Source organism: Botrytis porri (assembly GCF_014898465.1).
Source record: "Botrytis porri strain MUCL 3234 chromosome Unknown BPOR_003, whole genome shotgun sequence".
Lineage (NCBI taxonomy): Eukaryota > Fungi > Ascomycota > Leotiomycetes > Helotiales > Sclerotiniaceae > Botrytis > Botrytis porri.
The window spans coordinates 772,938-794,793 of record NW_024066077.1 but is presented as its reverse complement, the minus strand read 5'-3'; the positions used below and the strand labels follow the sequence as shown (position 1 = coordinate 794,793).

General features: G+C 39.3%; 6 protein-coding genes across 6 annotated transcripts; 3 read left to right on the top strand and 3 right to left on the bottom strand.

Annotated features, from left to right (window-relative positions):
• Positions 1-1,531: 1,531 nt before the first annotated feature.
• On the top strand, positions 1,532-3,723 carry EAF01_002310 (uncharacterized protein; the record flags this gene model as incomplete). Its single annotated transcript, XM_038910562.1, has 4 exons — positions 1,532-2,234; positions 2,296-2,778; positions 2,828-3,545; positions 3,615-3,723. The coding sequence occupies 4 exons, from the start codon at positions 1,532-1,534 to the stop codon at positions 3,721-3,723; spliced, it is 2,013 nt and encodes a 670-aa protein (XP_038773484.1).
• Positions 3,724-8,131: 4,408 nt separating this feature from the next.
• EAF01_002309 (uncharacterized protein) lies at positions 8,132-9,103 on the top strand (the record flags this gene model as incomplete). Its single annotated transcript, XM_038910561.1, has 1 exon — positions 8,132-9,103. The coding sequence occupies one exon, from the start codon at positions 8,132-8,134 to the stop codon at positions 9,101-9,103; it is 972 nt and encodes a 323-aa protein (XP_038773483.1).
• Positions 9,104-9,649: 546 nt separating this feature from the next.
• Positions 9,650-11,493, bottom strand: EAF01_002308 (uncharacterized protein). Its single transcript, XM_038910560.1, has 2 exons — positions 10,814-11,493; positions 9,650-10,705 (listed from the first exon to the last, which is right to left on the bottom strand). The coding sequence occupies exons 1-2, from the start codon at positions 10,974-10,976 to the stop codon at positions 9,957-9,959; spliced, it is 912 nt and encodes a 303-aa protein (XP_038773482.1). The 5' UTR covers positions 10,977-11,493; the 3' UTR covers positions 9,650-9,956.
• A 2,266-nt stretch (positions 11,494-13,759) lies between these two features.
• EAF01_002307 (uncharacterized protein) lies at positions 13,760-15,234 on the top strand (the record flags this gene model as incomplete). The annotated part of the gene is made up of 3 exons (XM_038910559.1): positions 13,760-13,834; positions 13,895-13,916; positions 14,117-15,234. The coding sequence occupies 3 exons, from the start codon at positions 13,760-13,762 to the stop codon at positions 15,232-15,234; spliced, it is 1,215 nt and encodes a 404-aa protein (XP_038773481.1).
• A 932-nt stretch (positions 15,235-16,166) lies between these two features.
• EAF01_002306 (uncharacterized protein) lies at positions 16,167-17,478 on the bottom strand (the record flags this gene model as incomplete). The annotated part of the gene is made up of 6 exons (XM_038910558.1): positions 16,167-16,459; positions 16,520-16,720; positions 16,779-16,919; positions 16,968-17,117; positions 17,179-17,337; positions 17,391-17,478. 6 exons carry the CDS (start codon positions 17,476-17,478, stop codon positions 16,167-16,169), a joined length of 1,032 nt encoding a protein of 343 aa, XP_038773480.1.
• A 1,524-nt stretch (positions 17,479-19,002) lies between these two features.
• Positions 19,003-19,929, bottom strand: EAF01_002305 (uncharacterized protein; the record flags this gene model as incomplete). Its single annotated transcript, XM_038910557.1, has 2 exons — positions 19,003-19,296; positions 19,426-19,929. The coding sequence occupies 2 exons, from the start codon at positions 19,927-19,929 to the stop codon at positions 19,003-19,005; spliced, it is 798 nt and encodes a 265-aa protein (XP_038773479.1).
• Between the last annotated feature and the right edge of the window lie 1,927 nt (positions 19,930-21,856).

Sequence of the window (21,856 nt, the reverse complement as noted above, 5' to 3'; positions counted from 1 at the left end):
TACTGTTCCCATCGATTCGATCTCCCCACGATGAGACAATTCCATTCTTCGAAATGAACGTTACAGAGACCATATATCTAAGACATCCGTACTTTAGATTTCTATGCAAGTCTTTCGCGGCGCGTACTTCAAAGTACTTTCGAGTAGAGTACGAAAAGTGATTCGTCTCACATAGGTATAAAACTCGACCTCAAAAGAACTCACCTGATGATGCTACCCAGACTCGAGGAGAATATATTGGAATTTGGGCAATCCTGAATGATGTAATTTGAGGTCTAAGAGTAATGTTATTGGTTATTCCAGAATTTTAGGACAATACAAACTTCAACAAAGCAGTCTGTACTATCCATCTCACACGGTGTACTTTTTACCCTCACGTTACGAAAAGAAAGAAGGTATTCGTCAGCCTTGCTACGATGATTTAGCCTTGCATAAGGGTCCAACAATACCCAGGTGGTCCCTTGGAGTTCAATTAATCAATCTGAGGTCCTGCATAATTCTTGATGCCTTTAACGTTTCGAGTTTACCTTGTCCATTATCGCAGTACCGATTTTAATTGGTTCAAGATCTAGAAGCACGGTACTCTGTAGTCACGAATTCCCAATATTATTTGATAATTGATTCCAATTGGAGATTCGGAGATAATGTTAGTTAGATCCCAGATATGGGAATTTGAGTGGCATTTGAGTGGTATTTGTTTGACGCTTGTCGATTATTCAGCTGAGTGCATTTGATATCTACCTACTGGTTGATTAGAAATCACCTACCCGGCAGTATCTTTTCCCACTCTTCGAATCTTTCGAGGACCGGAGTACAGACGAGAATGATGACAGGAAATCAGCCTACTACTATACTATAGATTCTCTTCTGCTCGAATCATATCATGGCATAGACATTGAATTGACATGATCTGAAGCACGTTTCGACCTCATTCATCCTTCTGTTCTGGCTAAAGCATAGAATAATTTTATTATGATCATCATTATCATCATCAACTATTTTCCTCTCTCCTTTCCCTTCACCCACAGACTTTGATTCACCACCACCTACTTCGTACTTTCCCAAGCGCTCTCTCCATATGACGTACCGACCGTGTAATTTTGCATGCGATTTTCAATCCTAAAAGTCAAGACCCAATTTTCTATTCATCGCAGATCACCCACCAAACTCTAACCATTGGAATTAGGTCAATCCGTGGCTCGAGGGTTGGTAGCTCAATCATCAGAACTTGATTCTTGGCTCACCTGGTCAAGAGAAAAAGGTCCGACAGAAGGAAAAGAAATCGAATTCTAGACTTCTCAATTTACCTCTCTTTAGCATCTTATTGTTTCGATGGTCCCCTAGACTGTTTCTCAATTCCTTCTATTTACAAGATTTTAGACTTGTTCTTATTAGTATCAATCGAGGGGGCCTTGATATGTAAGCAAAAAAAAAAACACAAAAAAAAAAACACACCAGAGAACAAAAACCCCCTGGGATACCTCCGTGTTTTCACTCTCGAATTCTTTTTATTTACAAAAGATAAGCAAAGATGCAATCGCGGCGGGATTCTGCGACTGAAAACCCAAACTTCTTAAGAACAACAGGAACAGAATCACCAACTTTATCGACATCGGGAGTTTCTGGAAACAATGCAAGAAGGAACAGTAGAAGAGGAAGTATTGGGGCATCTACAGCACGTACATCGGCGAATTCACTAGCACAACAAAACACACTGAATTCTCAAGGAACAACCGAACAGCCACAACGACCTCCACCAGCGGTATGGCGACCAACTATTCGAATCAGACGATTACCATCAGCGACCAATCTCCCTGCTGGAAATTCGCAAGTTAATCAACCTTTTGATAATACGTCTAGGAGAGATTGGCAGACCCGCAATAACTCAACTCCACACGTTGACAATCATCTCACACCGGTCGACGATACTATTGATACATCGAACAGGCGTCGGAGTAGTTCCGAACCACAACGTCCAGCTTGGTTAACCTCTCAATCGGCTACAACTGTCGGTCCACCACGAGTTAGGGCGGGTTCATATATCCCGTCCACCATTGAAGAGGCTTCTGCAACAAAACAAGAAGGCCCAATCTTTGCTTCAATTGATACCAGTGGAAACAATGCGAAAAATGAACTCCCTCCTCCTCTACAACATTCTCATACTCACAGCGAAGGGGTTCCATCTACGCAAGATGAATACGACACCGATCTTGTCGATTTCCTTGATTTAGTTGGTTTGTCACCCTTCAATGTTGTCATATGAATATCTTGAATATCCCTCTAACCGTTTTCCAGATCCCGAAATTTCTACATTGACAAGTCTCACGAATATTCAGAACTCTTTATTTATTCCATCACTTGGAAACCTTTTTAATCGTAATCCAACCTATAATCTTACCCGAAATGAACTTACTCGTCGGCCAACGAATGATCTCGCTCGTCAGCAAACAAGTGGTCTTACTCGTCGTCCAACAAACTTGGCAGATCTTCCAACAATAGAAGAGCCTGGGCCAAATGGCGAATTAGGACAAACTCCCCCTCGCCCAGAAAGACCTCGAATTCAAAGTAGAGATACTGGTGCTTTTACTCTCACTGAATCCATATCACATCCTGATGAGGAACATCCTCATTATGCAGTTGTCCCGGAAGGCATTAACTTGGAAGGTTGGTCACCAGAGGATAAGGAAGAACTTAATGATCATGTGCGTCATTTATTACATTCAAGAAGAGAAGGATTTAAGCGAGCAATGAAAGGATTTGGTCAATATGTTAGAAAGCGTAAGTTTCCCGCGATCAGCTACGGTATACGTTAGACTAATATTTTTAGCTCTCGGATTCTTCGTTACCCTATATGCAACCCTTATCACATTATTTGGATTGGCATGGGTTCTTTTTTTGATCGGTTGGGTTAATGTTGGAAGTAAACGTCTTTATGTGATCAACGTTATTGACAATGTTCTTGTTGCCCTTTTTGCTATTATGGGTGATGGACTTGCTCCATTTCGGGCTATTGACACTTACCATATGATATATATAGCTCACTACCATTACCTAACATGGCGACTCCGCAAAGAAAAGGCTCTACCAAAATTAGAAGATCATAACGATTTACCAGCCATATTACCGGAAGATCTAGAAGATCAGATTGTCGAAGATGAAGTATCAGTCCTCAGTCCAGCTCAACAGAAGAAACTTCAACATCATCAAAAGAAATTTAACCGATCTCATACGTTTTATAAGCCTCACGAAACTACTACACATCACGCCTTTCCTCTAAGATTACTTGTCGCTGTTGTCGTTCTTCTGGATTGCCATTCTCTTCTTCAAATAGCTCTTGGCACATGTACTTGGGCAATCAGTTACAAGACTAGACCATTTGCATTAACTACAGTTATTCTATGCTGCAGTATTACAGTCAACATAACAGCTGGTGTACTGATCAGTGTTGGAGATCATAGGACTAGAAAGAAGGATGTTTTGGAAAGAATGTTTAAGCAGGATCTGACCAAAGAGGCTATACATAAGATGGAGAAGGCTAGAGAAAAGTAAAAGGAAAGAAATGGTGAATTGGGGGCTGAAAATAAAGCAGAAGTTGATTTTTTACGGGATAACAGACAAAATACTAAAAGGGAAAAGAAAGGAGCAGGAATGGAAGTTCAGGATGAAAATGGACAGAGTGAAACTACAACTTCGACTGAAGATAGTAGTTTGAAAGATCTATAAAGTGGTATAGGGAAGATATCAGGGGTGTATTAATGAATTCTTGATAGGATAATGGGGATATGAGTTTGAAAATTGCATGAGCGTGGGTGCGTGCTGATGGATGATGGATAGATGGGAATTATGTATTACAGATACCAGAGGCTTCTTCGTGGCCATTTTACTATTCTTTTGATTACTTCGATGAGTTATGAAACAATTATATCACAATATATCACAAGGCATTTCGGCTCTTTTGTCTCAAACTCTTTTCCGTCGTAACATTTTGATTCGATGAGCGAACGGGATTTGATATGCAACAATCCCATATGCCGAAGGTTTAAACCGCCACTGCAATTACTGATTGGATCGGACATATGCACTCCACCTCCACTCCACCACTTTTGCGCGATGATTAGCTCAGCCAACGAAATTTTTCATCCAAATTATCCATTCATACCATACCTGTAAGCCCACCCTTCTATTGTGAATGTCCATCCATCCATGACCCCACTCTGACACCCTCATCCCACTACATTGTTTGAACGATGATGTATAAACCTGAACTAAACCATAGGGTATATCAAAAAAAGGCCGGATGGTGTAGTTGGTTATCACGTGTCCTTAACAATTTCATGACTGCTGAAAAGTGGTTATGGCTTGTTATGTTCGGACAAGGTCCTGGGATCGTGCCCCAGTCTGGTCACTTGATTTTTTTGGCTCTTTTGGGAGGATTTTTGAATTTTTGAGGGGAGGGATTTTGGGAAGTTGGGGGAAGAGAGGGAGGGGAAGGAGGAGTAGGGGAAAGAAAGGGAGAGAGAGTGGGTAATTTTTGGCGAGTGGTGGTATAACAATAATGTGTGTGTGTACTTTTAGATTATATTATCTTCAGTCTTTCTCTTCCTAAAAAAATCCTCCTTTTATATTGTTGTTTTTGCTGCGCATTCTTTTTCGGTTTTCCCTTGATTGGGTAGTTGTTGAGATTGTATGCCAGCCTAGTGGTTACATCTCGATGTAAGTCATAAACGAGATTTAGTTTGAGAGAAGTAGGTAGAGAGCTACGAGTGTGGTGCCTCCGATGTTATGTTTGATATTTCTTGTCCTTTTTTGCTCCAAGTCTATTCTACATCCTCCACGTACCGATTTCCTATCCTTGAAAGACAAACACAAATACACGCTGGACTTGAGTTTTTACGGTTGTGTGTTGTGGTGGAGCGTTTAGGGTTATTGAAGAGGAGAATTGCGAGGAGATGTTGAGAAGGGGTTCGTCTTGACGGTTTGACTTGACGGTTTGACCTGACGGTTTGACCTGACTGCTTCATTTGGGATCCAGCTCGAATGGCAGGTTTCTTGAACCTATGGACGATTCAAGAAACGTCTGACGTTGGATCAGAGTGGTTCTTTTGAATAGGAATATTACAGTGGTTGCGCGGTATCGATTCGATGAACCAGTTTTGTTATTTTATCTCAGGCATAAGATTTTCCCAGTCGTATGTTTGGATCTCTGACTCGACTTTTGGATTATAAATTGCTTTAGTTATTCAAAATTTTATAATCGTTGAAATTCAAATGTGTATGATAAGATAAAAAAAATTGATTGGTTTTTGTTATTGTTATTGTAATTAATAGCTCTGATTTAAGGAGTTGAAAAGTATTTATAATAATAGTTGAGATCATATTAGTAATTGATTTATAAATCAATAAAAATATTAAAAGTGACTATGTTAAAATGTTTAAGGTTTTTCATTCGAAGGTTATTAGATTGATGTTACGACGGGTAACATTGGATCACGTGATAAGTGTCATGTGATAGGACGTTGGAGCCTTTGGAGCCTAGGATTCAAGGAGCCAGGAGCTTTTGGAGCTTAGGATTCAAGGGATTTAAGTAGAACAGAATTATAGGTTTTGTAAAATAGGAAGGTTTATATAAAGAGAACAGATCTCATTATAATACAAAGCTTTGTACTTAAGAACAATCATTAGTTTTATTACTATAGTTATAAGAATTACAATCAATTACAACCTTATTGAATTTCTACTTAAAGTTTAGTCTAAACCACCTTGAGAGAACTCTAAACACTTCCACATAACCCTAGAGGCAGCTCCCATAACAATTGAATAGTATATAATAATTATATGATTTTGTTTAATATCAATAGATTATGTATATTTATTATGTTATTATTATTAGATTATCAGATTAATAATTACATTTAATATATTAATTCAAATGAAAGGTATCTTTCTTTCTTTAAGTTTGATTGTATAATAAATTATAATAGAAATCATATGTTACGGGAGCTGCCTCTAGGGTCACGTGGAAGTGGCTAGAGATCTCTCGAGGTGGTTTAGACTAGACTTCAAGTAGGAATTCAATAAGGTTGTAACTGGTTGCAATTCTCGTAACTATAGTAATGAAACTAATGATTGTTCTTGAGCACGAAGCTCTACATTGTAATGAAACCCATTCCCTTATATAGACCTTCGTTCTCTGTGCTCAGTCGGATCACAAATGATCCTTCTGATCCGATCAACTGGATCACTAATGATCCCTCTGATCCGGTTACCTAAGCGTCGGGGTCACGTGACGTCTATTGTGGCAGACCATCGTAACATCATATTTAGATATTTGTAGTTTATATAGTTATTATTTCGTTTATTTTATTTATTTTATTTCAAATTTTTATTTATATATATTAAATATTTAATAATTAGTAATTATAAAAGAATAAATATACTTATAGCTAAGGTGTTATAAATATTATATGAGTAAAGAATTTTTAAAAATATATTATCTAGTCTGAATAATTTATATTTGAAAATAGATTGAAAAATTAAAAAATAAAGTATCTATTTCTATAAAAAAAATAGATTGAAAAATATTAAAGTAATATTATTTTATCTAGATTATTAATTATCTAGTATAGGTATATATTAGAATAATTTTTGATTATATAAACTATTTGTTGAAAGTTGTATTACGTGCGCTAAGCTACTATGTATATATTACTTTTAAAGCAACAGAGTAATGTTCGAGTTGACAGAAATAAAAGTAATAATAGGGTGAATATAGAACAAAATACAACAGGACATCTAAAGAAATACAAAAAGATTTATACTCCATCATAAAGAATAAAACAAATAATAAATAAAAAATCAAATGAAATAAATAAAAAGGAAAAGAATAAAAAAGATAAAAAGCAAATAAAGAAATATAATTACTATGAAGCAAAAATGAGTAATTATAAGGTTATATTGTTATGATAATAATATCAACAATAATAAAAATCATTATATTATAAATAAAAGGAGAGGAGAGCTTATATCAAATAGAAATAAGTCATATATTATTAACTTGTAGAATAGAAATAAAGTAATTATAATAATATCGTCTTTGAAAGTACAAATATTACGGGCTATAAATGTTGAACAAAATAAATATATAATATAAACGATTTAATGGAATATCGAAAGGGAATGAGTTTTTGTATCTTTTTCCTATCTACTTTATTCAATTAAACATAGATACAGGCGCATTATATAATCTTAGTATAGCTATATAGATCGAATCGATTATGAATTTACTACTACTACTATTACTTTCACTTCGTAATTAGATTTTACCTTAGAACAATTAATCTACATAGTCAATAATACATATATTCTACTAGCCTGTGTTACGGAGGTACCCGCACCGCAACATGGATTATAAGGTAAACCTAAAGCCTTGATATTAGGACCTACGGAAACAGCGCTGTAGGGACAATCGGCTAGAGAGCACAGGTTAGATAAGTGGTAATATCATTACTAATCACGGGATGGACGTTACGTAATCAGAAAACCGATTTATCGAAATCGGCTTTATGGTAATCGATTTGTTGATTTATAGGGTACAAAGGTCTATATAAAGAAATGGGTTTCATTACAATATAAAACTTCATACTCAAAAATAATCATTAGTTTTATTATTATAGTTACAAGAATTGCAATCAATTATAACCTTATTGAATTCCTACTTGAAGTTTAGTTTAAACCACCTCGAAAGAACTCTAGACACTTCCACGTGACCCTAGAGGCAGCTTCCGTAACAGCCTGCTCCTTTATTATGAACACTATTAAATGTTTTAGCGATCTTTATATAAATATTATATTAATTATTAAATCAATCAACTATTATTTCAAATTATATTCTACATTATTATTCTTTTTTTCAATCAGAGCTATCAATTGTAATAATAAAAGTAAAAATTAGTCAAAAAAATTGTTTAGTTGTATTTGAGTATCAACGACTGTACAGGGACATCGATTACAAATTTGCTTGCAGGCTCTAGGTGAAATGACCACTAGTGGTCAAGCCCCAATTTTTGTTTTGAACCTCACACGTTAACGCTCACTTCCCTTCATCACTTCTTTGATAATCAAATCATTCAAAATGCCAAACTTTTCACTTCCTCCCCCCTTTCTCATCAACGAACTCTCCTACATCCCACCCCCATCAGCAAAAGCATTCGAAGAAGAATTTCCCGGTATCCTTCCCCGAGGAAAAGATATCCCATCATCTCGAGGAACAATCCACTACTATGATTTCCATCCCTCCTCCTCTCCCTCATCAAATACCAAAAAAGTCCTCCTAATCCACGGTATTGGAACAAGTGCTATTGGTCTCGCACCTCTTGCACGTCAACTCATAACCTCGGGATCTCACGTCGTGATTTACGATCTCTGGGGCCATGGAAATTCTTCTACTCCGTTGGAAGCACATACCCCGGCGTTGATGCACTCACAGATTTTTGAAGTTCTTTCGTGTTTGGGATGGAAGGAAGCGCATTTTGTGGGGTTTAGTTTGGGCGGGAGTATTGTGGCTACTTTCGCGGCGGTGTATGAGCAGGTTGTGGAGAGTGCGGTGATTATAGCTGGAGCGGGACTGTGGAAAAAGAGGAATAGTGGATGGTGGGATAGGTTGCGGAAGGATGGAGAGTGGATGGTAGATGAAGAGAGTGATTATATTATCATTGAGGAATTAGAGGGTTACGCTCCCTCAAATAGAAACTGGAAGGATGCATTTAAACAGGGAGAATTTGTTTCCGAACCAATTAAACGGTGGCAGAGAGAAAATCATAAAGGGCATCAAGCGAGTGTGGTTAGTATTTTTAGATATGGAAATGTGTTTGATCAGCATGAGAGTTATAGAAAGTTGATTGAGAGTGGGATTAAGATTTTGGTGATAGTGGGGGAATGTGATACTTCGTTTCCGCCGGAGTTTGTGAAGAGAGAGTTGGGGGGGTTGGGGTGGGGGAAGGAGATATTGCAGGTGCGTGGGGCCGGGCATGGTTTGGTGAGGACGCATGAAGAGGTGGTGGGGAGATTTATTGAGGAGTTTTGGGAGAGGGAACTTGGGGTGTGAATGGGTTTGGGGTTCGGTGTTTAAGGGAAGTTTTTTTTGCAGGGAGAGGGTAGGATTTCGAGTACTGGGTTTGGGTATATGGATAAATTGATGGATGGGTAGAGATGTGAAAGTAGAAGAGTGTTTATGCAATCACAAAATTTTGAATACTTGCAGGAGTGTTGGTTGAGGTGTTGCCATTGAGAATGATACTAAAGATTATATAGTTCTGTAGAGGGTGGTGAGCGTTTTTGTATTTGATATTTTCATCTAAGCTTTTCAGTGGCTAATTAATCGCTGTGACATCTGATCTGTAAGACAAGTGAACTCAGGAATTGTATTCTTACGGAGAAGAAGCTGACTGCCAGTTTATTTATCTCCATAGATAAAGAGGGGAGTACATAGAATGAGCGTTTAAGATGCATTTAAGAATGTAGGCTTCAACGCTCTAACACTATGGCTTTCAAGTCTTCCAACAAAGGGGTGATTCTTTAACGAGGTGTGCAAGTTCGCCTAAAAGAAAGATAATTCGGTACGATTATATCACAATGATTCTCTTCTGAATGGTTTTGGATATATTGTCATTAATCATATATTCTAATACCATGTAAAGTCGCATGCTATACTTGTACATGCTCTATGGATCCCATGCTGAGACGCCTTGCTGTAGAAACAGTTGAAAACAAAAGAAATAAATAAAAACCCATGCCGACCGTAGTTGGAGGGTGCCACCCATATTGCATTAGTATTGAGAGATCTCTCCCGTAACATTTTTCCTTCCGACCCGAAATGTTACTCATGTGCTCCTCTCATTATCCCGTGCAGCCCCAAATGCTACTCATACCCTCGCGGCGTTGTTCCATTCTATACCGATCTAGACGGATTCTCTCGCATAGCCATGACCTTGGTACTTGGTCGCAGATGGAACTCTTTCGCTCATCGGGTATCCCTCTCTGCTTCCTGTCGAAACTGGAGTCGAAAACTGTTGTCCCTTTCCTTGGATAATGGCACTTGGATGTCTCAGATTGAAGATTACCATAACCAAAAACATAAGCGTAGCATCAAAGACGTAGATGTACGTTTCGGTCGACAAAAGAGTACCATCAGATCCTTGTACATACTCTACAATACGGAATATCGATCGAATCATGATGAAGGTACTGGCGATGTAAAGAATGTATAGATATTGTTGCCATGGGACAGCGGAAGCATGAGTTCCGCCTTGTGCTTTTGTGATTCTGTGGTGAAAAATGCCGGTCGTGACAATGAAGAAAGCGAAGAAAACAACTTGGACGACGAGACCACCCGTAATGATGTTTTCTCCCATCTTGACACTCGAAGCGGATGAGGTACTGGCGAGTATTCCGCCACCACTGGATTGCATCAAGAAAGAAAGAACATCACCGGCGACGAATATTTTGGTGAGCCAGCGCGCGCGGATGATGGAATATTGTTCGCCATCGGTGAGCACGATGATACGTCCGAGGACCATGTAGATGGATGCGGCGAAAAAGGCGGGGGCGATGAGGATGAGTAGCGTTTGCATGATGTATGGTCCAAGTGTCCAATCACCGTAGTTCTCGCGAGATGATAGGAGACGCCCGACGTAGCCTATGGCTTCAACTGTAGAGTTTGTCAGTATGAGCTAAGATATGTGAAAGTTGTAGGTTTTCGGCAGCGGTCAAATCATGTGAAGTGAAGCTGTAAAGATTTGTAGAAGGGTACACTTACATAAACCTCCGATAACGAAGGGAATGAAGTACCATGTTCGCTTGGAGACTAATTGGTAGATGTGGAGGATGGCGGAGATACCAAATAGGACTACAAAAACACAAGCTGCGGCTGTGGATGGTTCATAGTGATAGAGCATATATTTTTCTCCATTGACCGACATGATGATCGATGTGATGAGTTTATCACGTTCGTCTAATTTTTAGATGCGAATTCGAAGCTCAGGAGACGGGAAGCAGAACAATATCGGAACTTGAGATCTCGACCGGTCTATATCTTTCAAGAGGAAAGAAAGAAGCGTGTAGATGGGGATGAGACAGAATAGAAGACTCCATAATGAGGAGAGGAGAGAGCTACATAATATGTGATTCCCAGAAAAATGCAAACTAGATGAAAAGTCGCATTTTCGTATTGAGAAGCTCTTCATTTGAGACGTAGTGGCGCATTCGTATATCGCTTCTCGCTTTCTCGCATTCGGAGGGGCGAGCATGGGATGCGAGGAGGGCGGAGCATGAATGTGGGTACCACTTGGCGGTAAACTCTTCAAATCCCTGACTCATGTGAGAAGCATGAATAGCTAGAGGTAATCTCAAGATTGGAAAGAGTACCTATCCCAAAAACATGATTTTGGGAGGACGATATTTTGAGGTGCATTTGTTTTGCTCATTGTATTTTCTAATGTTTTCAAAGAATTATCAACTTGTAGCACTATTTCGTAGATTGAATACAGTAAAACCTCTCTATAAGGATACCGGTTTTTATAATCATTTTTAAGAATATATAGAGGTATCTTTATAGAGAGGTATTCGACTAATCTCGATCTAATAGTAATTTGACTTCAATTAATCTCAATCGGGTTAAATTCTATAACATTTTCTAGTTTTATAAAATGTAACTCTAATTTAAGAATACAGACCGTTTTTAGGTTTAAAAATCTTTAAGATTAATAATAAAAAATAAGAATAATAGAGGTTATTCTTATTAGGGGAATCCTTATAGAGAGGTTTTACTATATAGAATTAGAATATAGATTATAACTACTTATCTTAATTGTACTAAAAAATGATGATTTAATATATCTTATGTAATGATTTATTAATATTAATAATTATATTTTTCGATTGAAACTTTTCAAATGAATTATTTATATAATAAAGATTTATATTTTTTAATTTTTTGGTTTTAATATAATGTTACAACGTGTTACGGGAGCTGCCTCTAGGGTCACGTGGAAGTGTCTAGAGATCTCTCGAGGTGGTTTAGACTAGACTTCAAGTAGGAATTCAATAAGGTTGTAACTGGTTGCAATTCTCGTAACTATAGTAATGAAACTAATGATTGTTCTTGAGCACGAAGCTCTACATGTAAGGAAACCCTTTCCCTTATATAGACCTTTGCACTCTGCGATCCCATCGATCCCACTCACTGAGAGTAGTGGGCGTAGTGGGATCCCACTGATCCCATTGATAATAATCGGTGGGACTGATGGGATGGTCCATCACGTGATACTAGTCCCGTGAGTCTTGTCGTCCTGTCTTATTTCCTGTCCTAGGGCTAATCCCTTGGGAGCTTACTAATCCTAGCAAGACCTCTCTTGCTTACTGTGTCCTGTATTGCTTATTCTTCTTAGGACCCTACTGTCCTAGGAACCATGTCCTATGATTCAGTGTATTCTATAACTAATACTATATACATGCCTGAGGCTTTCCTTGGGTGCCTAGTGTCCCCCGGTATACTGCAGCTGAATCACTGAGGCCTATAATACCATTATAGCCTATAAGTCAGTGATTCTACAGCCTGTTACTAATCCGTTGTAACACAACGGCATCCAACATACCACATCACATGATATAAATTATACGTGATGAAGCGTCAAGAAGCTTCAGCGCTCCTAGAGCACGTTGCGATCCTTAACGATCCAACATATCGAAAAAGTTCTAGAGACTAGGATAGAAAACGAAGGTCTATATAAGGGAATAGGTTTCATTACAATATAGAGCTTCATGCTTAAGAACAATTATTAGTTTTATTACTATAATTACGAGAATTGCAACCAATTATAATCTTATTGAATTCCTATTTGAAGTTTAGACTAAATCATCTTGAAAGAACTCTAAATATTTTTATATGATCCTAGAGGCAGCTCCCGTAACATATAAATTATAGAATTAATATTTTATGATTGAAATAAAACCTTATAAAAGTTCTTTAAATTCCGCTTGATTTTATTAGTAAATTCTAGAATATATAAATTACTATATTTTAAAACTATATAATACAGTCAATAAAAATCCTAAAAATAAACTATTCATTTTTTTGAAATCTATAACTAGAATTTAATAGAATTCTATAAATATATATAACAAATTCAGATATAAATTATGTTTAAATTCATTCGTTTTAAGAATGAATCTGATGTGATTTAGGCGATCGGTTATTATCTGTATACAGTGACTGTATAAACCTTTTAGTCTAGAATAACCTTACTCGCAATCAAACAAGGCTGAGTATCGTAATCGCCATGACACGAAATTTGATTGGGGATGACATCCAAATAGACTGTCTAATTGGATCGCTTGATAGTCTCCTTGCTAGCTCAAGCCACTCGCACATCGCACTCGCACTCGTAAACCTCTCGCACTTCTCGCATGCACTTCCCTTTCAATCTCACAACCTCATTCCATCAAACCACAGCCCCAGCAACACGCGGAATTCGAATTTGGCTCCACGGCAACTTCCCCTCGGCCTATCAATTACAGGCTATCTTGATCTTCCGGCCACAACTTTATTGGGCCTCTAAAAACAACTGATAGCTAGCAAAAGGCTCATAAGGCTTCGGTATAACGGAGTATCCTTCCATCGACGTACTCGGACTTCTCTTGTTCCTTTGGCCACTCCAAGGGTCTTGCAAACGCGATAAGATAAGATCTTGTGAAAAATTGGATCATGCAAGGGAAATCTCGTAAACCACATCGAAAAGTTCGGACTGGTTGTCGCGTTTGCAAAACTAGGAAAATTAAGGTATGGCTACTCAGGGTTTCTTTTGTATGGGGAATGCATGATTAATGACTTCTATTTTAGTGCGATGAAAACAAACCGTCATGTAAGACATTCAAATAAATTTGTTCAGTAGTCTGGATTGCGGTCCGTTCTTGAAAATCTTCAAGACATGTTGCATTGATCATGCTTGAAATGATTATCTCTAAGATGATATCAAAACTTGAAATTTTCTTAGGGTTTGATTGCAATCTAGAATATTGAGCGCGCGACGAATGTTACTTTCGAATTCTAATAATCAAGTAGGCAACAATTGCATCAGGCATTCCGTACAATGCGATATTATGGTCACCAGCGCGGCAGTCACGCCTGCTGCATCGGTTCCGTCGCCTAGTCCTAGCTATAGTGGCGCCGGTACTCCCATGAATACGTTTAGCCCTATGAGTACCACTGGGCCATCAGTTTCTACCTACCAAATGCCATTACCTTCCATTTCCACGCTCAACAGTCAAGCACCAAACTTTACTCTTCTTGACATGGAACTACTTCATCATTACACATCATCTACGTCCATGACTTTGGCTTCAAGTCCTTCGATCGCAACATTATGGCGAGTCAACGTTCCGCAACTTTCATACTCTCATGAATTTTTGATGCGGACTCTTATGGCACTTGGGGCCCTTCATATTGCTTACTATAAACCAGAGAAAAGAAATCTTTATGTCTCGAGAGCTGTGTTTCATCATCAAAAGGCATTGGCTGATGCAATTCCGATTATGAGTAATATCAACGATGAAAACTGTACTCCCCTATATGTATTTACCTCCCTCACCTTATTGTACTCGATAGGAAGTCCTCGAAAACCTGTGGATCTTTTGATTGTCAGCGATAATGATGTATCGGATTGGGTTTCTCTTTTGAGAGGAATCAGAGCTTTGACAGATCATGCTCCAGATTTAATTTACAGTGGGAGTCTAAGACCCATCTTTACTGCTGGAGGGAGACGTGATCAATTGAGAAATGATCAGATTACTCCCCCAAACGAGGATCTCATCAATCTAGCCAAATTTCTGTCAGAGTCAACGACTGATCCACAGGATTTGGAAGCATATATTCAGAGCATAGATGAGCTCCAAAAGTCTTTCGTCGTGCTTGCAAATAGGGATCGTCATAGTTTCGAGCCGACTGATGTGTTTATATGGCCGTATCGAATACACGATCATTATTTAGTGCTTCTTCGACACAGGACTGCGGGGGCTCTTACAATTTTTGCATATTTTGCCGTATTATTGAAGTACCTGGATTCACATTGGTGGATGAAAGGTTGGTCCGAATATCTAATTGCTCAAATTTGGGGTTTATTGGATGATGAACATCGGTTATGGATTAGAGGACCCATTGAAGAGATTGGATGGGTTCCTTGATCGTTATTCAAGGTTAATATCAAGCTTGTTCGATTGGAGATGGTTTTCAATTTTTCGAAATGTTGCTGGTCAACAGTTTAGACACCAAATCAAGAGAGGAGAAATGTACGATTGCAATTTGAAGTACATGCCATGTACTGTGATGGCTACCACGAATTTGTGGAATTATCTTTCGCTCCCTCTACCATGGTAGACGATTATCGCATGATTTACGAATTGAGATCACGATGTTAGAGATATTGTCTTTAAAACCATTCGTTCACGTTCACCAGATTTATGGCAACAATTTAGGTCAAGGATTCTTCATCCCCTTGGAGGATCATACTCAGGCATTCAGTTGCAAGGTAAACAGGTAAAGGGGCTCTAGATACCTCTTAAGGGAAACATACTTGATACGGGCCTTCGTGTGTGGGTTTGCAAATTACTTTCGGTATTCTTAGGTCGCAAGTTTGGCTCACAAGTATTCGTAATTAATCAATTAATTTTCCTACTTCACATTCCCTACTCAAAACAAACATAAAACAGTTTTCCTCCTATGCCAATAAAAGAACAAAACAACTACCAACACATTCAAATCATTGACATCCTACTCAAACTCTTCTTATCAAAGCTTCAATTCGTCATTATCGGCCATGCATTCTCCAGAATGACACATCAATCCATGACAGCATTTATCATGTTGCATCATACATGATTCTACTCTCAAATTAGCATTCCCACAATACAGAAATAGAAAGATAAAGGTCACTTGCCTCCTTGTGGCAAACAATATTTCTCGATTCTCTCAACAAATCCATGAAACATCCCTTTTAATGCGCATAGACGAGAGTGCTCCTTTTCCTGATCGTCGGGTGTCATGCAATATGACATACCAGATTCCGACATACCTGTGCAACTTTGACCTCCACAGCAGCTATCATGTTGATCTTTTTTTACATGGACCTTTCTTTGTCAGTTCTACTATTTCGTGAGGAGAAAGGGGGACTCTCACAACCAGAAGGTGAGCATCCAGTGGGCTCTTGTGGTGCGCAGTCTTCAGTTATCAGTTCATTCTTCTTCTTTGACATCGTGGGGTTCTCTGAGGAAGTCACTGCAGTCTTTTCGTTCGGATTGGACATGGAGACGCAGAAAGGTTCATGATGAGAATCCATATGTGCGCATTGGAAATCCGGACAGCATGGAGCAGGTGGACACTTGGAATTTTGTCTGTGGCGATGACACATCTCTGTATCGTTGAGTAAGTTCTCTTTCACAAATTGTGATTGGAATGGGGATAGGAACGTACGGCCTCCTTCAATACACATATTCCTGTCACAATCTTCATCGAAGACATTTTTGTCTTTTGATGAGAAGAGTGGTTGTTGATCTTGGGAGAGAGTAGATGAAACATCGTCATCATCATCAGAGTCTTTTGCACACATGAAGTTTTCACCTCTGACATTCTTACAACTTGATCCAGGGCAGCCATGCATATTGCAGTGGTATACTAGCGAGAGATTAGTTATTATTCTAAGATGAATATGATGTAAAAGAGTATAACATACCTCCAGGAACTAAAAATTGTTTCTTATCGTCGTCATCCGAATCCTTTTCGCACATAAACATGTTACTGTCGGATTTTCCAACCTTGTTGCATTTTGATCCGCTGCAACATTTTGGGGAGCCAAGGTAGTTGCAATGCATTGCTAGCGAGGAATTAGTATTGTGCAGATAGTAAGGAGGGGTAACCATACAACCAGGTTTCAAACACATGTCATCACCATCTTGATCCTCATCATTGGAGTCCTTTTCGCACAAGAACATTTGGCTATCGGATCTTCCAACCTTGTTACATTTTGCGCCGGAGCAACATGGTGGTGCACCTCGCAGATTGCAATGCATGGCTTGATAGACTTTAGTATTCGGCTGTAACGCAGGAGAAGAGAGGAGTGGAAGAAAACATACTACCCGATTCCAAACATTTTCCTGCATCTTCAATCTTCTTGAGTGGATTCTTCGACTCATGCGACGGTTTACATTTTCCATAATCGCCATTGGGGTTATTGGTCATGTCACAGAAGAGACCGAAACAGCAATTGATATCGGATTTTGGATGACACACAGCTGGAATATTGGGTTAGTTCTATGGTATAGAAATATAGAACGAGAGTGCCTACCATCAGACACGGAACACATGCATTTGGCATCTTTTTTCCGATCATTCGACGCGCGACAAATACCATAATCCCCATTGGGATTATCCATTATTTCGCAGGAGAAGCCATTGCAGCAATTGATATGTGATGCTCTGTGGCAGACGGCTGAATTTATTAGGTTCATTTTATATAAGAGACTATAGACATGTGAGGATTAACATACATCCCAGAGCAGAACATTGGCAATCCTTCTCCAAGCCAATTAATCCCCTATCAAGAGCTACAGATCTAGGGGCCGCAAGCGCAGCGATCATAGAAGAGAGCGAAAGAATCGCGAGAAAGACATTGGTTGGACGCATGGTTGCTAATACGTAATGGATGATGTGATATGGGTAAGAGTGATGCAATACGAAGTATTGTTGTGGGAATAGCATGATGGGGATTCGGAAGATATGTGTTTGAGACAGGGAATGTGGAATTGAGAGATGTGTTTTCTGAGGTTATGGGGAGGGGGGGGGCGAGCAGTGGAGTGTACATTCCTGGAGATCTCGAGGATTACGCTCATTTTTTGATGACGTGAAGAATGTGGGTTGGTACCGGTATGATAGTTATACTCATGATACTGTTAGGATAATTGGATATATACATATTCAGCGCACGCTATCATTGAATTTTTTCGAAAAGCAGGTGTTAGTGAGTTACTTATTGGGTGAAGGTTGAATTCACACAAGCGAGCTGGTGTTCCATCACTTAAGTTGGCGAATCGGGCTCAGGGTGCCTGTATTTGTAAGTTCAAAGAGGGATCTCATGGGATGAAGTCTATGTTTGTCGTAACGCTTTATCACATCTATGGGACATTAGCAAGGATGAAGATTTGTCCATGTATGGATTTCCATAGAGGTTACGTGAAGTCTTACGAAACGTAGTCAAGGCTAATTCGAAGTGCAATCTACTGGTCTGTTGTGTACCAAGCTTTATCAAAGGTCTCCTGAAGTTTGGAATGATAAAAACACTCCTCTGCTTCCTCGCGCCAGCGGAAAATGTTTTAGAAAGTAGGTGCATGTGTGGTAATATAATCTCCAGAGAGCCGCTGACGTTGGGATGGATGGGCTTTCCATCATTACTTTCGCATCGACCGAAGATACCCAAGCTATCATCGACGGGTCCTTGATATATGGATGATTCAAGACTCAGTGCCACGATATTGAATGACACAGATTCATTGTTTTATGTGAATTATTTACTATTCATAATAAATACAAACGCTGGAGGGAGTATGCATAAGCCTATGCATACACGCTAGGACATACTAGTACTATGGCATATACAATGCTACAGTGATGATGCCTAGGACTCACCCATCCTTTCTTACAACATCATCATTGAAATACTAAAACGCCAACTCCTGTCCCGTTTCCATCCATGCAACTATATAATTCAATACTAACCCAATAAGCCATAAACACCAAATATATGAACCACTTAAGTCGCTTTCTGACTGCTGATAAAGGCAGTTGTACCAGTATCGTCCATTCAAAAGACCGTCTCAACTTCATCATGAGTACCCATACGTTTCCTCCAACTGCAAAATTGTGGGCGGAGGCTATCAGAGATTTGATGTCCGGGAAGTGGCTCAGGAAAACTGATGCCGGCCAACTCTAAGAGTGAGCTCTTCAATTTCATCCTCAATCATTGACAGTTTCTCAGACTTCCCTTGTCTTTCTTTTGTTCTCTGCATATGGTGCCATTTCTTCTCTCTCTCCCTTCGCAATTGCAGACGCCTAGATGAGTAGTCTAGTAGTCTTGGGTCTCCCACCGTAACTTTTGCGCAGTATGGGTTATCACCAGCACGTTGAGAGGCAACCCAGCTTGCACAAATTTGATCCATGTCCTTCAGATCTTCGGTATTATCCTTGACGTATTGATCCTAATATTTAATGAAGTTCATGGCGCGTGTAAGCTTTCTGTGACCATCCTTTTCGTTTGCCTTAAATTCTTCCCAATGAAACGGGTGGACCGTAATCGTATGGACTTTCCACTTAGATTGAAGTCTAACCATCAACCAATTCTGTGTATACAATACAGATGTGCGTGGCGGCTTAGATGATGCTCCAGTGTAAGAGTTCCTGTGGCGTGGTGATGCTCCCGCTTTATAAGTGTACTGAGGATATTTTATTTTCCATTTGGGCGGCAATCGGACGCGATTTTCTCTCTGGAATGCCTGCCAATGCAGGTCTGGGGCTACTCTAGACTTGATTTCGTATTGACAATCTTTGCGAGAAGCTATGAAGCGTGGAACAGTTTCAGCTTCGTATGCAGCCCTTTCGTGGTCCTGTTTCCATTCGGGTTTCAAGAGTTTGTTGCTTTTCCCATGGAATTCTAAAGCCGGAGGGTTGTTTTCATATCTTGAGACTGATGTCCTGCATTCTCGATCCTTTCTTTGAGATTTGGTAGCCAATGTGACTTTCTCAGTATTATCTGAATTTAGAGGATTGGCACGACCTTGTGTGACGTGAGTCAAATGAGAAGAACTTTCCGTGAAGTTTTCATTGACCATCATGGCGAAGAATTGGGTTTTGTCGAAATAGGTAAGAAAGGAGAGAAAGTTCAAAGAAGGATGTTTGGTTGAGTAAACTATGCCCGCAGTATATGTTGAAAACTTTGAAATTTGTTTCTAGATTATGCATGAGACTTCAAGAATTGTTCTTGATGAATTGAAAAGGTGTTTTGTTCGAAAGAGTGAAGGATTAAAATATACCACTGTCCTACGAACAACCTTCACGAGGAAGGAGCGTAGACCTCTCCATCATCTAGCAGTCTGAGGAAGGAAAAGTTTGATAGCAGAAGAGGATCAGGTAGGAAATCCAACGAATTCTGAACGTTTTTCTAGAACTGTCAATCGATCCTGCCAAGTGACATTTCAAACGAAAAGATTCTCTGTTTTGACCTGTAATTTCGAACTTCGGAAATCTTGTTCTCGTCAAGGAAGGGGCAATTCGGGTTCATGATGACGAACAATAAGGGAATTACCAACATAAAAACCCAACCAAGCAATGAGTCCTGGAAGAGAAGATAATGATGAACAAGAACTTATCGAAACGTGGTATTGTAATGTGTTCCTCGAAAAGGCAAGACAAGAATAAAGCAGACGCAAAGCAACATGATCTGGGGAATCAGGAAATCGCATAGCCGCTAAAGGTTCATTGACAACCACTTGATCATGAGCTTTCTGCAAAAATTCTGGCCGCCTCACAACTTACCATTATCTTTGGCCAAATTGCAAATTTGGCTTCAATACTGGCGTAATCTCCGATGTGCCAATACATAAATAGCCATTGAACCACCTGTAGCACAGCCTATGGACATGTACAAAGCTTGCTTAATTAGAAAGCTAGGCCGAAATAGCATCTTCGAGGAGTCGATAGCCACGCCGCAGTTCTAAGGTCCTGAGTGTAGTTGGGAGAAGAAACCAAACGAAGATGAGTAGAACTAGGAATATTTTTGGTGGCTATTTCGTATTAATTGGCCGAACGACTTCTAGAATTCATTGAGCTAGGCTTTCCTGTCAAACCACCATCTCACTTCCTGCCCGGTGACGTCCAGATATTTCCTTTCGATATCTCTCGAAAGCGAATGATTTTAATTTGTATTGTTATCTTATCTCACGAAGCAGTCCAGAGCTGATGTCAGTTCGTGACCTAGCACGTGCTTTAGCTTGTAACTTGACTCCTATTTCACAGCGAAGTATCTACTACGGTGTTAGCTCTTCCTCTCTTTAAATAGAAAAACAGAAAAATTAGATAACATTAGCTAGACAGTACATGAGTTCAATGCAGATCGCTCGACGACGTGTACATCAAAACACGTGATGCTCGAAACTTCGAATGTCCAAGCGAGTAGCAAATATGACTACCGATCATGCATCTTGTCCCGCATTTGTTTCTTCGTTCCATCCTAAGCCCTCGCAATTGCGTTTCAGATGGAATTTGACAGCCGTGAACTTCCAACGTACTGGGAAGCGCTCTATCTGGAATTTATCGCAATCTGACGAGCAGATAATATCCGTTGAGGTACAGATTGCTAACAGGGACAGCCAGTTCCTCTTCGGACGGACAACCAGGCGACTAGATGCTATCTGGAATTTGATGATGGATCATCGAATTTTTCATCTTGAATAAGCAAAAAGTTCAATCTTAATAAGATGCTTAACAACTCATATGAACTGGCGGTCAGCTAAGCAAATTTAGGGTGGTCTAGTTTTATTCAAAGCGCTGAATTCTCCGATGGGCTCAGATCCGCGGCGCTAAGACCTCTCATTGGTCGTTTACCTGCGGCTCGTTCACAGACTTCCTCGATATACCAAAATCCAAAATTAATCTACAAAGCACTGTTCTTTTAACTCTAGGTTGAATATGAGAAAGGTATATAGAGTCTTAGATCCTGGGTGATCGATTTTATTCAATATTATAATACTTTCATCATTTCAC

What these genes read in the sequence shown, in the direction of transcription:
- EAF01_002308 (XM_038910560.1), bottom strand. Translation starts at nt 10,976, where the DNA reads ATGTCGGTCAATGGAGAAAAATATATGCTCTATCACTATGAACCATCC. An exon ending in CTTCGTTATCGGAGGTTTAT is followed by an intron (nt 10,706 to 10,813) that starts GTAAGTGTACCC and finishes CAAACTCTACAG; the next exon opens with TTGAAGCCATAGGCTACGTC.